General features: G+C 44.5%; 1 protein-coding gene across 3 annotated transcripts in view; it reads left to right on the forward strand.

Annotated features, from left to right (window-relative positions):
• Nucleotides 1-17,049, forward strand: part of KCND3 (potassium voltage-gated channel subfamily D member 3) — a 236,023-nt gene that overhangs the window by 182,289 nt on the left and 36,685 nt on the right. For all 3 annotated transcript variants that reach the window (XM_054028737.1, XM_054028738.1, XM_054028739.1), the window contains exon 3: nt 6,817-6,979. In XM_054028737.1, coding sequence (XP_053884712.1) covers nt 6,817-6,979 — 163 coding nt within the window. The remainder of the gene's footprint in view (nt 1-6,816; nt 6,980-17,049) is intronic.

Here is a 17,049-nt window from a genome sequence, read left to right on the forward strand (position 1 = left end):
GAAACCTGGTGACATGCAGAGCACCTGCTACAGCATAACCTAATGGTTAAACACTAGCTCACCACTGTTATCCTCTGGAACAGGTTGAGCATTTCATAGCTGCAAGCGGAGTCCTTCTTAGCCTCTTTAGCACCTTTCCCACTTCCCCAGAGAAGCAGAAATTATACCAGATGCACCATGTCTTGCCTTGCTTTAGTCATGCCTCTAAAAGTTACAAGTGCCCTGTCATTAAATGCTTTACATCACTGCCCCAACCAGGAATGTTTGACAGAAGCTCCATGTGTGAGCCCAGAGACACTTGATTTATTCCAAATGATGCAGCTCAAATTCACTTTGGAAGGGTTGGCACAGCAGTAACAAAACAACACAAAAGGAGAACTTCTTATTTGGTTGCAGTGGGAGGAGGTTGTGTAATGAATCACCCACTTGGATACTGTGTATGCATGCTAAGGTTTTACTAAACACAGGGAGAGACACCTAGAAGTGATTTAGATCATAGAGCAACTCCACCAGTTTCCAGGAAGTGCTCCTTGTTGCAGCGTCACAGAACTGCTCTGTCTCCAGAATTAATTAATGAATTAAATGAAGGTGTGGGTTTGAACATTGTTGCAACAATGCATAACCTTGTCTTTGTTCTCACACACGTTGTAGTCAATAGAAACACAGCAGTTATAGTCCCAGAGAAAAGTTACCCTGTAGTTGCTAGATTAACTCACTCTACAGAGCATATATCCAGCAGGGCACAGAGGCCATGTTATGCATCCCAGTGATATGAAAATGGATGGATAGCTGGGTGGATACCCAGGTCTTTTAACCAATGGATAAACTTTTCTTTAACAATGAGCAGCCTAGAAATGGTTCAAGTTCTTTTTGCTACTTTGTTGGTTCTTATTCAATTCAATGCAGAGTTGGCAAATAAAATCCCAACTTCTCCTTTTTCTTTCTTTCTTTCTTTGTTTTTTAAACTTATATTTTATTGAAAAAAAATTCCCCCAAATAAGGGAAGAAGAGCAGAAAGGTCAGGGAATGGGAAGGGAGAGGAAGGAAAGGTGATAGAGAGGGAAAAGGAGAGCAACATCTTGAGTTACTTGGTACTTTTTAAGTTATCAGCATCACTTTATATTGCAAGACACCAAATCCCAGTAAATTCAACAAAATTCTGTGCCCAGATAATTCTGCTGTGTAGATGCACACAGGAGTCAGCATTGGCGAAGACCTGTGAAGTCTCATTCCAGTCCAGCCTACTCCAGCCAGTGCAGAATTGCTCCTTACAGTACATTTCCCAGTGTTTGCCCAAGTCAAGATAAAAATATCTTAAGCAAGCTTCCTCTCCACACACTGCTGGTCTGACCCTTTTGTAGCGCTTCCTTTGAAGCCCTGAGTAACAGGGAAGCTCGCAGTCAGTCTGTACGAACATACTAAACTAGGGTTACCATATTTAAAAAATAAAAAAAGAGGACACTCCACAGGCCCCTTTCCCACACCCCAGCCCCGCCCCAACTCCGCCCCTTCCCCGCCCCTTCCCCAAAGTCCCCGCCCTAACTCCCCCTCCTCCCTCCCAGCCACACGAAAAGGGCTGCCCAAGCACTACCGGCTTCACAGTTTGCCGGGCAGCCTCCAGACCCTGCGCCCCCGGCCGGCGCTTCCCCAGCACAGCTGGAGCCCGGGAGGGGAAGCGCCCAGCCGGGGGCGCAGGGTCTGGAGGCTGCCCGGCAAACCATGAAGCTGGTAGCGCTCAGGCTTCGGGCAGCCCCCATGCCTCTGGACCCTGAGCCCCCGTCCGGGCACTTCCCCTCCCCGGCTCCGGCTGCTGTGCTCCTCCCCTGACTCTTCAGCTCTGTTTAAGAGCCAAGCTGCCCGAGCGCTACCGGCTTCGGCCAGCCCCCGTGCCTCTGGACCCCAGCTGCTGGAGCAGAGCAGCTGGAGCCTGGGAGGGAAAGTGCCTGGCCGGCAGCTCGGGGTCCGGAGGCAAGGGGGCTGCCCGAAGCCGGAGTGCTCGGGCAGCTCGGATCTTAAACAGAGCCGAAGAGTCAGGGGAGGAGCAGAACAGCCGCGGGACGGGAAGTGCCCGGCCGGTATTTTCCCGGACATGTTCGGCTTTTTGGCAATTCCCCCCCGGATGGGGGTTTGATTACCAAAAAGCCGGACATGTCCGGGAAAAAACGGACGTATGGTAACCCTACCTAAACCGAATTCATGAAAATGGAGCGTGTGCCAGACAGTTATTACACCTTCCGCGGATGCACAGAAGGTCTGTCTCTATGCTGCAGGTCAGCAGGGTCATGTTTGAGGCATATGATTAATTTGCAGTTCTATTGCGTCCAGGGGCAGCAGGGGAAAAGGGGAAAAAAAGAATCTTGACAGTATCAAATGAGACAGAACAAGTTATTGCTTAACAAGAGCCTTTAAACTATCTTTGTGTAAGGCAGTGTCTAAAAAGTTAATAGACAAAGAATGATTTATTGATTAGCAGCATCGCATGGGATGTTAGCACACTGACTGCAGGTGAATCCAGAAAAAGGCCTCTGCATGGTTCAATTAAACTTCAGCCAGTCGTGTGAGACAATTACAGAAAATTCAGAAAACTGAAAATGCGACAGAGATGTGGAAGGCTGCTGTCACTTGGCCTTTGGTGCCTTAAATAGAGCCTTTTGCCGGAGACAAAGGAGTGCAGTAGCCCAGAGAAGATCCTGTCATGATTTTTTATGTCAGATATTGGGCCAAATAGCCTATGCACCTTTCAGCATGGAAAGAAAGCGCACAAGGGACCCTCAAGCACAGTCGTGGCTAGACTGTGTGTAATGGACTGGAATAGCAAGTCAGGTCTGTGTTCCAACCAAGCACTCCGCATTCCACCCAGAGACCTCCCCTACTGCCAGATTGGCGCATGGACCGGCAAACACCTAAAGAGACGTAATAAGCAAAGCACAAGAGAGCAGGCAAGGGAGAGCAAGTTTTTAAAAACAACAACATAGGTTGGGGCTAGGAGCGCTGAGCTCTCAGCACTTTGCAGGGTCAGGCCCCATAAGAGAACCCACATTTCTGGCATGTTACTGTGCCTGGTCGGGTATTTTTCTAACAACACATCAGCACAGGGTCGTGGATAGTGATGCTGTAAAGTGTGTGAGTGGCCACCCTCCGGGTGTAACCCCAGGTCGGGACAAAGCTGAAGTTTATTATATATGAATAGGATGGTCCTGGGATGAAGGTGCTGGATCAGGACTCACAAGAGCAGGGTTCAGTTTCCATTTCTGCCATAGACCCTAGGCAGATCACCTCTCTGTGCCTCATCTGCAAAACAGAACTCCCTTTCTGCCACTCCTTGTCTTGTTAATTTCTAGTGTGAGCCTTCGGGGCAGGAACCAACTCTTTCCATGTGTGGAGCCCTGATCTCAGTCAGGGCCTCTTTATGGTTCCCTAATGCTAATAAGAAGCCACTGCTGGTGACTGCAGTCAGCAAACAGCTTATTTTCCTCAATGAGGGAAGATGTTAATCCAAGCCTGTATCATGACTGTGTGCATTTTTTTAAAGAGATTGCCGCCTAGTGTCCGAATTTCGATACACCTTTGTTAGCAACTGTGTCACACTACATCTCACAGTACACACACTTCCTATTGTCATTTACATTGCAGTAGCAACCAGAGGCCAACCTACCAGGGCCCCAATGTGCTAGGTACTGTACAGACATGCAGGAAATGGCAGTCCCTGTCCCAGTGAGGTTATACTCTAAATGACAAGACGGACAAAGTCGTAGGGACAAACAAGCAGTCTAGAGAATGGGGGTAGGGGTGTCACAACAGGATGTATGCAAATCTTAGCCAGTCAGGAGGAGCCATCAGAACTGACCACTCCCTTATTGCATTCCAAAGTTATAGAAGCGGAGCTGCTTGGGAATTTTCCATTTCAGTTTGGGATGCTGAAAACAAAACTCTCCAACATTTCCAAATCAAAAATGTTGGGACCTTTTCATGCTGCAAAAAATGTCACTAATTTCAGCTTTCCATCCCAGTTCAGGATGAAACAAAAGGTTGACATATTGGAATGTCTCACCAGATAAGAATTTCTGCTTAAGGCTCTGCTCTGCACAGGAAGTTTTACCCATCAAGCTCGTGGACGGTGAAAGCAGGCAGGCAGATTTGCCAGCCAGCAAATGGTAAAAAGGTAAAGCCCATAAGTCAGATCCAAGATCCAAAACATGAGCAACATGACTCAGGACACCAGGTCACAGCCAGGGCCGGCTCCAGGCACTAGCGAAGGAAGCAGGTGCTTGGGGCGGCCCATACAAAGGGGCGGCACTCTGTCCTGTATCGGGGCGGCACCTCCAGGTCTTCGGCGGGATTTCGGCAGCGGATCCCTCAGTCCGTCTCTTCCTCTTTGAGCTGCCGCCGAAGTGCCGCTGAAGAGGAAGAGAGGGAGTGAACGACTCGCCGCCGAATTGCCGCCGAAGAATGAAGCGGCGCGATTGAGCTGCCGCCGAAGTGCCACCGATGGGCTTTTTTTCTTTTTTTTTTGGCCGCTTGGGGCAGCAGAAAAGCTGGAGCCGACCCTGGTCACAGCAGCCAGAGACCTTTCTTTCCAGTTTTCAGTAAGCAGAACAGAGAAGGAACACGCCCTTCTCCTGGCCCCCTTTTCTGCATTCCCCCCCGTCCTCTCACAGCCCCGCCCTAGATGAGTCAAGAATCAGGCAGGGAGCCAGGGAATCCTTTACATGCCGAACACAGGCAGAGCCTTTCCACCTTGTCCCAGTGGAGCTGTGCTCCTAAGTCACTTAGGAGCTTTTGAATATCCCACTTGTTGTGCCCAAAAGGTTTGTATCCTGGGCTCTCATTTGCAATACACATTTAAACAAGTTACAGTATTGATTGTAGAGTGCCTAAATCTTGTCTGCTCTGCTTTTTGTTTTTCCTTCCTCCAGCTTATAGTCATTTGTGTTTGCTTTGATGGTAACATACACAATGAATGCTTTAACAAGGCAACTCATATATGCCAATAAGTTCAGTCGATAACTGACTTCATCATGTTCCTATTACACCACATGGGTGCTAACTACAAAATGTGACCTTTACTGGCTGCTCTGAAGACACTGTAATTCATTTCTCTGGGTGTGAGTTTGACTTGTCTGACAGTCATTTGCAGAAGAGAGCACTGAAATCACTTCTAGAGGCAAACTGCATGGGATCATGAACACCCTTCTCTGGCCGAGGTCACCTCCGCATCCGTTGAGAGCAGGGCGGTTGCTTTCGCTTTGCCAATAGCTGGCACGCCATTAGAATTCCAAATTCTGATAAGTTGTGCTGTGATATGGAGGAATCATGAGTGATGGGGCAGTCAGCTGGAATTAAGAGGTCCAATCATTTGTGATGCAATATGGAGATTGCGTCAGACTAAACTGTAAATTCAAAATCCCAATTACCTTCACTACAGTGCTTTGCCTTCACTATAATATGGCAGTCAGTAAGCTAGGTCAGCCAATCACCTGTCAGAACCCAGAGCAGTTACAGTACTGTTTGTTCCCTTAGGGAATAACAGGCATGCTTCTTATTGCACTAGTGAGTAACCACAAGTCAAAGCATTGAGGGTTTCTCCACAGATACAAATACAGCAGAAAGCTTTTGCAATATGCAAAATAAAAACACAAACAGCAGTAAAGTAGCACTTTACTCTGTGGCAGTTTTTGTCATGTGAAATCTAAAGAAGTTAGATCAACATGATTTTCAATTAGTATAAAAATTAAGGGGATTCTTTTATCTCTGCTTATACCAACATTATTCCAAATGCAAAATAAAATTGTTAATGAAGAGAGAGTTGTGCAGAACTTAGGTTGGAGTTTGCTAAGATTTGTTTCAATGTTTTCCAGTTGGGTTCATGTGATTGAGTTTCTTATTGAATTTGGGGTTAAATAAATCAAAAACGTCTGAATATATGTGAAACCAGAAGTGTCCACTGGAATTTTATTTAAATATATAAACCAACCCAAGTTTTCCTTATCAATCCTTAGTGAATCCTTCAATGAACACAAACTCAGTTTTCAGTTTGTAAGGTAAGCCCAGCAGCAGACTTGGCTTGAGGTTTCAGTCATTTTGCAGAGCTCTAAATCATAGCTTTCCTGACATTTATTGGAGTCGAAAGACCTAATTCTCTTCTGACCTACCATGGAGTAAATCAGGGGTAAATCCATGGACATCAGTAATGTGACACCAGTATAAAAGAAGTGGTAAATCAGGTCCCTCCATTACATGTGATTTGCTACACAGATTCAGATCACTGGTCCTTCCTGTCCAGCATCCTGACTTCAGCCCTGGCCAACACCTGTAGTTCAGACAAACATATGAATAGCAAATCCAAACTATAATACAGCTAGCCAATAGCATAATCCTGCACATTGTGGGGAAACGCCTTCCTGATCTCTGTAGTGATCATCTTATGCATATACCAGGACATGAGATTGCCACTCTCTTTAGTTGTCGACCTAAAATGAACCAGTCCTTTTGAAAACTCCAGTTACAGTTTCTGACTATATATTCACTGGGGACCAAGAGGAGGCTGTTCTAAGTTTTTGGTAAGGCTCCTATTCAAGACCTGACTTTGGCTATTATCAAGACACTCTCTTTGAATCCAATGATACTTTTCCCATGGAGCTAGTATTAGGATTGTTTGGGATGCAATGCACCAGTGCCCTGTTGTTGGCTATTAGATTTTACTGTCCAGCTTGACCTTTCAGTTTGTCTGCATGCTCAGTGAAATTACACAGGCTCTTGGCATGGTTGGCTTTGTCTAAAGGAGCGGGCCCTCTTTTTGTCTTTGTTTCCCTCTAGTTATGGTGACATGGTGCCCAAGACGATTGCTGGAAAGATATTTGGCTCCATTTGCTCGCTGAGCGGAGTGCTGGTCATTGCGCTGCCTGTCCCAGTTATTGTTTCCAATTTCAGCCGAATTTATCATCAGAATCAGAGAGCTGACAAGCGAAGAGCACAAAAGGTAAGTCCCATTTATCCCAGACAGCACCTTCCACTGACAGACTGCACCGTTTACAGTCACACCACATTAATGGTGATACTGTTTTACTGGTAGCATCACTAGCAACGCAGACGCAACATGGGCATTTTATCATGATGGGAGTTGCTAGCATTAAGGGAAGAATAAAAGTTACACACAAATCACAGGGCTCGGTCACCTAGACCATTCCCCCATAGGGGAAGAATTGTCCCCTATGATATTGTAACAAATCCATGGTCACGTTGGAATTTCACTGTTGTCCCTGCGTCACACAGCATGGCCACTGGGAACTTTTTGGAAAAAGCAGGGATAGAATTCACAGCCTTCTGCTCCAAAAGCCCATCTTGCTACACTTAAGCTAATGGCAAATCTCAAAATCATTGTGTGTAAGTCATATGAGACACAACTGCCACTTCTGTTTCTATCTAGTAAGGGCAGTGGTACACACACACACACCTTACCTACCTCTACGCACACGTGCATTTACTTACGCCTATACAAACACACTCATCTGCCCACATCTATGCACACACAATCTAGTTCACTACAATGTATTTTCATCTAATCTTGTTTTAAATGTATGAAGCAATGGGGTTTCCATTGCTGCCCTTGATTACACACCAGCCCGCTTCCACTGTGATAAAAAATGTACATCCTTCTTTTTTACCTTTATCAGGAGTTATTCACCCTTTTGGCAGCGTGGTCCCTTTGTAGTCTTATCATGTCCGAGCTTTTTAAAAAAAAATAAAAAGCTACTGCATGTCATACAGAATTAAAGGCTGGCCATAATCAGCAGCTCCTGGGAATTTCTGGGGTTTACCAGGGATATACTAATACATTCAGTGCAAAAATATAACGCATGTATTGGATTCTTCATTTTGGACCTGCCAACTTATACGAGAGCCAGGATTGCAGAATCAGGTTCTTATAGCTACTAGAGACTAAGGCCCAGTCTACACTTAAAATTTAGGTCGACCTAGCTATGTCGCTCAGGGGTGTGAAAAATTCACACCTGAGAGATGTGGTTAACCCAACTTAAGCCCCAGTTTAGATTCTATTAGATGGATGGAGGAATTCTTCTGTCAGCCTAGCTACTGCCTCGCGAGGGGATGGCTTACCTACAGCAATGGAAAACCCTTTCCAACACTGTAGTAAGTGTCTACACTACGGCTGTGTAGCTGCGGCGCTGTAGCATTTGTGTGTAGATCTAGCCTAAAGATTTCTTTTCTTCTGTGAAATGTTGTCTGCCAGGAATCCAGTGTTAGGGGACTCGATGGAGGGTAGTAGAAGAAAGATGTGTTATTTCTACCCCAGGCAAGTATCTAGGGTGTGTCTCCCTCTTGCATCTCAGAGGGCAGAGATGGGACCGGCAAATTCACAAATGTTGGCATGCTGGACCTCTAGGATAGCAGCAAGTGGACAGCTGCCATGCAGAAATGAAATGCATCTGCCATATATTAGCTCTGGGTGTTGCATCTACATTCAAAATGGATTTGACAGTGTATATACTGTATATCCTTTAAAATCTTGCAAAAAATCTCCATTTTACCAGCTATTTGAAATGTAGAGTGTAACACAATGTAATTTAGATGAAAAACATAATATAAATGCATAATAATGTAAATATAAAATATGTATATACACACACACACACACCTCTGCCCATTTGGTAAAAAGTGCCATCCACGCAGTTGTTTCACATGGCATTAGCCATCATGTGGCTGGTATGAGTCTCTACAGTAATTCATGTAGGACCCAGCCTTGCAATGTGATGTGACTTCAGTGGGACTGCCTGTGGGCATAGGGCTCACACAAGCAGATCCCTTTGGGTTTAAATTTTAATGCTAAGTAGCTTATACAGCAGAGCCTCACTGTATTTCTATACATTTCCAGTGTTGTAGCTGTGATGGTCCCAGAATATTAGAGACACAAGGTGGGTGAGGTGATATCTTTTATTGGGCCAACTTCTGTTGGTGAAAGAGACAAGCTTTCGAGCTTACATAGACCTGAAGAAGAGCTCTGTGTAAGCTAGAAAGCTTGTCTCTTTAACCAACAGAAGTTGGCCCAATACAAGATATCACCTCACCCACCTTGTCTCTGTATATCTATACTACAGTCCTACCATATAAATACCACAAATGGATAGATTGGTGCATTAGATTAGATTAGAGTTGAAAAGCTTTGGTGTGTAGCAGTTTAGTGAGTATTTATACATATCCCCCTCCTCCAAGCACATCAATGATTTGGTGACATAGGCTCTGATCTGAAATCTCTGAAGTCAGTGTACAGATTCTCAGCTGGTGTAAGTCAGCATAGCTCCAGTGACTACATCAGTGCACACCAGCTGAGAATCTGGTTCCGTGTGGATTGTGATCAGTGACAGCAGTATCAAGCCCAGACTTGAGAAGCCTCTAGGTAAACTGAGCTTTGGCTTCTTGGCTTTACGTTGTGGTGCAGCCTGGAAGATAGAATAAGTGTCTACAGACTGGAAATCAAACTATCCAGAATTCCAGTACAGCCACCTGGTTGGACACGAGGTTATATTTCAAGACAGTGAAAGTCTAGCCTCTGCTGGTTCATCTTTGCAACTTCTAAATTGCTATGTATGGCATTTATTATAAGATGGGTTGAAGCAAGTAAGGTATCAATAGGCTGCATAAATTCTCAGCTACCACACCACTCTAAGGCTTTGTCTACACTGGAACTTGGTTGGCAAAAAATTTTTCATTCAGAGGCGTGAAAAAAACCACACACCCCCGAATGACAAAAGTTTTGCCGACAAAAAGTGCCGGCGTGAACACGCTTTGCTGGCAGGAGAGTTCTCCTGCCGACAAAGCTGCCGCCGCTTGTTGTGGGTGAAAGTGGCTACACTTCGCACCTTATAGTGGCACGGCTGTAGCGGCACAGTTGTGTCACTAAAAGGTGCGTAGTGTAGACATAGCCTGAACTGCCTCATGCATATACTCCAGTTCCCATCTGCCCGTTCATGAATTCCTCACCCACCTACCTGCAGCTTGTCAATCAATTAAGTTAAACTATGTTCCAACCTTGATATTCATAGAAGGTCCTTAGAGAGGAATGAGGCCATTAATCTGAAAGTGGATTTCATCATTGTTATCTGTGGCTGAGATCACTGCACTGTTCCAGTGCTGCTTCCTTATAGCCCCCCTGTGAAATCTGTGACATTTAATCATATGTAAAAATCAAGCTGCTCACCTACCTACATACTAGTGAAAAAGACCTGAGTGCTGTAGGTAGCAGAGAAGCAGGTACCTGTTGGGAGGAATGAATGTTGTTATGGATACAGAACTATCCTCAGACAAGTTTATATTTCATAGTGGAATAATTTCACTATCAAACCAGGAAGAGTGCAAGAATTTTCAAAGGAGATCCAAATGACAGCAAAAGCCAAGAGGCTAGCTTCAAACCCCAGAGATTGCTATACAGTAACCGGATGGGTCTGTAATATAGCAGAGGGGATGCAGTCATGTCTCTGTTCTGGAGCTGAGCATCACAGGAACAGCTCAGGAAACAAGACAACCGAGGGGAGAGAAGAGCCAACGATATCTATCTCACTGATGCACACAGTCCATTCCAGCAGGCATAATGTTTAGGGCAGGGGTTCTCAAAGTCTTTCAGTGTGTGCACCCCATTTTACCATAGAACTGAGCCTGGATCGTCACTTCCTTCCACCGGTGTAAATCAGGAGTATATCTACTGAAAGTCCATGGAGTAATGCTGGTGTAAAACTAGCAGGAGTGAGTGAAGAATCACACCCTTTGTCTCCTGGGCACCTCTCCACCCACTCATAATTGCCTACCATTACTCTTCCCAGGGAGTGTGAAGTGCTACCATTCTGAGCAGAGGTGTTTTACACCTCACCTTTGTATTTACTTTACACAGGAGTAAAGGATTACATTCAGAGCTAGGCAGGAGAGACCTATGCCTGGTAGGTTGTAAGGACATTGTAACCAAGACAGAGTATTTACACTACAGGTGCCACTGCTGTAACCTAGTGTCAACACTTATCTGAGGCTACATCTACACTACAGGGGGGAGTCGATTTAAGATACGCAAATTCAGCTACGTGAATAGCGTAGCTGAATTCGACGTATCGCAGCTGACTTACCCCGTTGTGAGGACGGCGGCAAAATCGACCTCTGCGGCTTCCCGTCGACGGCGCTTACTCCCACCTCCGCTGGTGGAGTAAGAGCGTCGATTCGGGGATCGATTGTCGCGTCCCGATGGGACGTGATAAATCGATCCCCGAGAGGTCGATTTCTATCCGCCGATTCAGGCGGGTAGTGTAGACCCAGCTAGAGTGATGGCAGAGGTTTTTCAGTTGCTGTAGTTTTTCCAAGAGGCAGTAGCTGGGTTGATGGAAGAATTCTTTTGTTGATGTAGCTGTGTTTGCAGTGGGGTTAGGTCAACCCAGCGACATCACAGCCCTGAACAATATAGCTGGGTTGACCCAAGTTTTAGCTGTAGCCCAGGCCTCGGCCTTAAGTATCGGACACAAAAAAGGTCCAGCTTTATCTTGTTGCCGAGTGGGAATGTTAAATAATGTTCCCTGCGGCAAATCTGAAAATAAAATAAAAGCTGGTGATGGGGCTGACTTGTCTTTTTTTATGCGCTAGAGACAAATATTCAGTAATTGACTTTCTTCTAAGTAGCTTAAATAGCACCTAGGCACCTCCTTGTCTTTTACAGAAGAGACTGAAGTAAAGCTATTAAGCACTAAAGTGTCTGTTGCTAAGTCCAAGTGACAGCCATTGCAACAAGAGCTGTAATGAGTGGAATTTCTCCTGCAATAATGAACAAAACGCAATATATTATTAAATACAAGTTTTATAAACACATAAAGGAAACACACATGGAAATGAATAAAATCAAGACTAAGCTGTAGGAGAAATAAATAAAACATGCATATGCTCCAGCATCTCACTTGCAGTCAGAGATGACTGTAGAAAATAATTTGATTTTGTATCGCGTTTGCGATAGACAAGGAATCCCAAAGCAATTTAGAAAGCACTGATACTGGTAAGGATGGGATATGAGGCGAAGTCCGAGCTTTTCAAAGCTGCCTAAGGGATTTGGGTGCCCAGTTCCCATGGGATTAGGGAATTAGGTGCCTAAAGCTCTTAAACTTCTTTGAAAATCAGTCTAAATTCCTATCCTCTACTCTGGATGAGCGTTGAAGCATGTTGTGGAGTCATGGATGGAAAGCTCCCTTCTCGAAGATCTCCCAGAGTTCCAACTGCCCAGACTTCCTCAGAACTCACTCACTGTCCACCTTCTCTCACAAGCAAAGAAGTGTGTATCGTGAGCTTGCAAAACTGCCTCCTGTGTTGCATCTGTTCTGTGCTGATAGGATTTCAGTCTCTAGCACTGTCAATCCTCCAGCTTTCTCCCGCAGTAAAATCCCCTTTTAACATTCACCACAAAATCCCCTTTACTGAACAATTCCGTCCCAAATAGCACTCTCCATCAGAATCCCAAGTCAGAAGAATATATTCCAACAGGTAATGAACAGGACCATATTACAAGCATTATAACTGAATATTATGCAGCACCAAAGCTACTTGCGAATGGAAAATTTAACTTTGGTTCCCGTGAGGACAGATCCACAATCAATCCCATCTGCGTGCAGAGACTTCAATTTCAGACCTTGGAATCACAACATAAAGAACAACAAAACCATGTCCAATTAACAATTAATTTCCCAGCACTGTGAATTCACAGGTCACTCAAATACCTTTTAAGCAACTAAAACCACAATCCATTCATTGCTAAATAGCAAAATCTATTACAGATTCAAATGTCTAATTTAAAAAAAAACAACATCCCCCCATTGCCTTAATTTACAATGTCATTTGTGATTAAAACAACATTTTAAAGAGAAAAATGCCTTTGCAAATGTTGTTTTGGACAAATACTGCATAATATTATGTTATTATGGCAGCCTCTCTGGGCTCACTTATTTTATTGCAACTAACACAACAGGCCCTAACTGAGACAGGGGCCCCATTGCTAGGTACTGTACATTCAGTGAGAGTCAGTTACTACGCGAAAGAACTTACTATTTAAACAGATGACTCACCCATGGTCACACAAGACACCTATAGCAGAACCAAGAGTTGAATACAGATCTCCTGGGTTCTAAGTCCATGCCGTAACCACAAGCCTATCCTCCCACATTGCTATGGTATCATTTCCATGCAGTCAGGATTCATATTGAAGATTTTTGCATGGATTCATTTTTCTCCCTTTTTTTTTGTTGGCTGTTGATCTGTTTTGTAAAGAGGATATATGCCGCTAACCTTCATGCTCACATGATTGATTGCTGCTCTCATCAGGTTTGCTGTATTGACACACACAGTGTATAATTTTTTTCCTAGATTTAAATTTCTAATTCCCCTTGGCATTGGATATATTGCTGGATTTGTAAAGTTTTCTCAAGTCAAAAGCATAAGTAATCCTCACATGCTGATTAGCGTAGGAATACTAAAGAGAAAGACACACACAGCAATGCACTAATGATAGTCTCACTGGGGATTTGTCTATGGGAGTTTAGAAGCTACTTTGAACATCATGTGGATTCCAGCACCATCCCCCAGAGGTTTGACTTCCATCTGCTGGAGTAGGACAAATATAAGTAATGGTTAAATTTCCCACCTAAATAGTAATAGCTCTTTTTATCTGTACATCTCAAAGGACTTTATGAAGGAAGTAAACCATATTACTCCCATTTTACAGACAGGAAAATAGAAGCACAAAGAGGTGAGGTGACTTGTTCAAGGCCACTGACAGAGCCAGGAATAGAACACAGGTCTCCTAAATTTCTGCCTCCTGGATCACATACCAAGCTTGTCACTTAACTGTAGCTGGTGACTATTGCAGGAGGACCTGACAGGGGACAGACAGAGCGTGTGGCACTGGGAATGCATGTCTTAGCAAACACCTCAGGGGGAGGGAGCAGGGTTGAGCTGTGAAGTCAAGAGGCAGCAGGCATGCAACAGAAGACAGACTTGAGATTGAGACGGCTGGCAGCAAAGAGAAGGGTCCTTGGGAGCTGAGAATAAGAACTTTGGGAGCAGGGTGATGTGTCCTGAAGACAACTGCCAGAGACAGACTGACGTCATGGGATTCCAAGGGGGGGCATTACGGTTCCTAGCTATAGTTTGGGGCTGAACTCTGAGCATGAGCCGAAAGGTCTGGAGATAGTAGATGGAGGATGGAGTTCCTTGTTCTGGGCTGTGCAGATAGAAGACTCAGCCCTACTTTCCCTCTCCCTCCCCCTCCCCCCCCCCCCCCGAGTGTAAAATAGGGACAGAAGCCCAGGACGGAAATCTGGCTTGCTATAAAAAAATGAGTTGAGCGAATCTATTTTCAGGGTAAGATAACAGAATATTTAACACAATAATGAATCTCTCCCTCCCCACGCATGTGACTATCACTTTAGGAACAACTAAGCCACTGGGTGGAGGTGGGGGGGCTGCAGAGCTGTGCTGCACCCTGCAGGCTCAGAGGAGTCATAAGACTAAATAGAACAGTTCTTCTTCAAGGTGTCTAGTCTGCATCATCCTTTAGGGCGTGCATCCTACATCCCCATAGTCCCTGGCGAGACCTCTCTGGAACATGGGCTAGTGGAAGGAAGGAATGGTGGGGCATAGGCCTTGCCCACTGCGGGATGCAGCAAGTTAACAATTCTGATGCTTCCCTGAGTACAGGGAGTGTAAGTGTATCTGGTATCGGAGGAGTCGTGCAAGGAGGGGCGGGATAAAGCTCCTTGCACATGTGCTAGCCCTGTGCATCCACATCAGGGCTGTCATACACTGTTCCCTTTAAGGAGCAAGCTAAGCGATGGCATTTTTTGCGTGAAACACCACAAATGCATTTCCTAGGTTTTGGCTGTGCTAAATATGCCTTGGGCTCTCTCTCTTTTCTCCGTCTGTCACCAGCATGGTAAATATTTTGTGTGTGTCAGTTACTGTAGATGCTTTAAAAGAACTTCAGTCTATTGCAGGAAGCACAACTGTTATGGAACATAAATACATTTTAAAATCTAGAGCTAGAAATGGTTTCCTCCTGTTTTAATGAATTCTTTTAAAAGGGGTAGGCATAGCTGGAGTGCTACTGCAGTCTGGCTATTCTCAGTAGGTCAGTAGTACCAATTGACACATTTTAGGGCAGCCCTGAGGCTGCTCTAAACTACAACAAGGTTAGGACAAATGTAAAGCCAGTCTGAGAATCAGGACATACCCCACTCTGCTGCATCCCATGGAGACAAGTCACAGCAAAACATCTGACTCATTAAACAGAAATTCTGTCAGCAGCCAGATACTCCCTCCTCCCTAGTCTCCAACTTAATATTCAGACCATGTATTTAAATTCTCTTCCAAATTTCCCCAGCCTTTGCAGTTTTGCTCAAAAGAATTTCAATTTGCAGGCTCCTAAAACTAGAGATAAATACAGCTGAATGCATGACTTAGACTTGGGTCATCTAATGAGCAGTAATAAAGGCAGAAATAACATAAGCATGTCATATCTGGCTAAATGTGACATTCAAATAGATGTACAGATAGGAGGATAAGAGTGAGATTAAACCTGAGTTCTCCAGCTTAATTTGAGTTTTAGGTGCAGCTGCATTTTTTCAGAAAGTTGAGAAATGGGAAGGCATTCAACAGCACTTATGCTTCCCTACTTTATCATATGCTAAAGCCCAGCTGTTGTTGCTGCTCAGAAGGTATTGGCCTAACGCGGAGATGAGTTCAAATGGCATGAGCAAATATTTGCAGATGTTTATTAAAATCCACACACATGTCCTTGAAAAACAAACTGAGATCAAATTTTGCCTTAAAGAGGAGACAAAAAAATACCCATTATCAGTTTAAACACCTCAAAGATAAATTGCTCTTTCCCCAAACTGTATTACAAGAGAATTAATTACAAGGAGATCTGGCAATCTGAATGCGTTGTGCGGTGTCGTCAAATTCTCTCCTCTGGCATGCAGCAAAGACTGGGTCAGCCTCAGTGAGAGATGAATTGATCATTTCTGACAAGGTTCATTTGGTAAATTTGAGGGGGTGACGGGGACTGTTTATTTCTGAATGATGTTTTAAGAACAGAACTTCTTCCTGACATTGATACAATGCTGCTCTTGAGTGAATGTCACAAACGCCTTTGAGTCTGAGAACTGGAATATTTAAAAGATTCGACAATGAAGTGGCTCTCCCGCTCAGATCAGTATTAACATCTCTCTCATGTAAGAGTTCAGTTTGTACTCATGCTGGCATGGGCGCAGTGCGAAGAATAGGCAGGTACAAGTATCTGATCTGGGCTCTCCAGGGCAGGAAGACTCAGGATTGCAAATGTTCTAAAGCACCCTCCAGTGTAAATCAGTAGTAACTCTTCAGAGAGGTTTAAGACAAACAAAAGGAAGTATTTCTTCACACAATGCACAGTCAATCTGTGGAACTCATTGCCGGGGGATGTTATGAAGGCCAAAACTATAACTGGGTTAAAAAAGAACTAGATAAGTTCATGGAGGATAGGTCCATCAGAGGCTATTAGCCATGATGGTCAGGGACGCAACCCCATGATTTGAATGTCCCTAGCCTCTGTTTGCCAGAAGCTGGGAACAGAAGACAGGGGATGAATCACTTGATAATTGCCCTGTTCTGTTCATTCCCTCTGAAGCATCTGACATTGGTCACTGTCAGAAGACAGGATACTGGGCTAAACGGACCATTGCTCTGATCCAGTATGGCCATACTTATGTTCTTATATTCTTAATATGAGACCCTTAATAAATTCTCAAACCCCAAACAGTTTCCCTTTGGGGAGAGGAAGAGAGAAAGAACAAACCTTATGTGACAGATGTTAGTCATATTATGCAATAGAAGTTATGGTGATGAGGGATGTATAGGAACCTGAATAGAAGAGAGAAGATTTTTGAGTGTGGGTTTGATTCAGTTAAGCTTCCAAAAGTTTGGGTGCTTTTGGAGAGCTCATGTGAATGCTCCAGACATCTTGAGCCTATAAGACTGGTT

This window comes from Malaclemys terrapin, chromosome 4 (genome assembly GCF_027887155.1).
Source record: "Malaclemys terrapin pileata isolate rMalTer1 chromosome 4, rMalTer1.hap1, whole genome shotgun sequence".
NCBI classification, from domain to species: domain Eukaryota; kingdom Metazoa; phylum Chordata; order Testudines; family Emydidae; genus Malaclemys; species Malaclemys terrapin.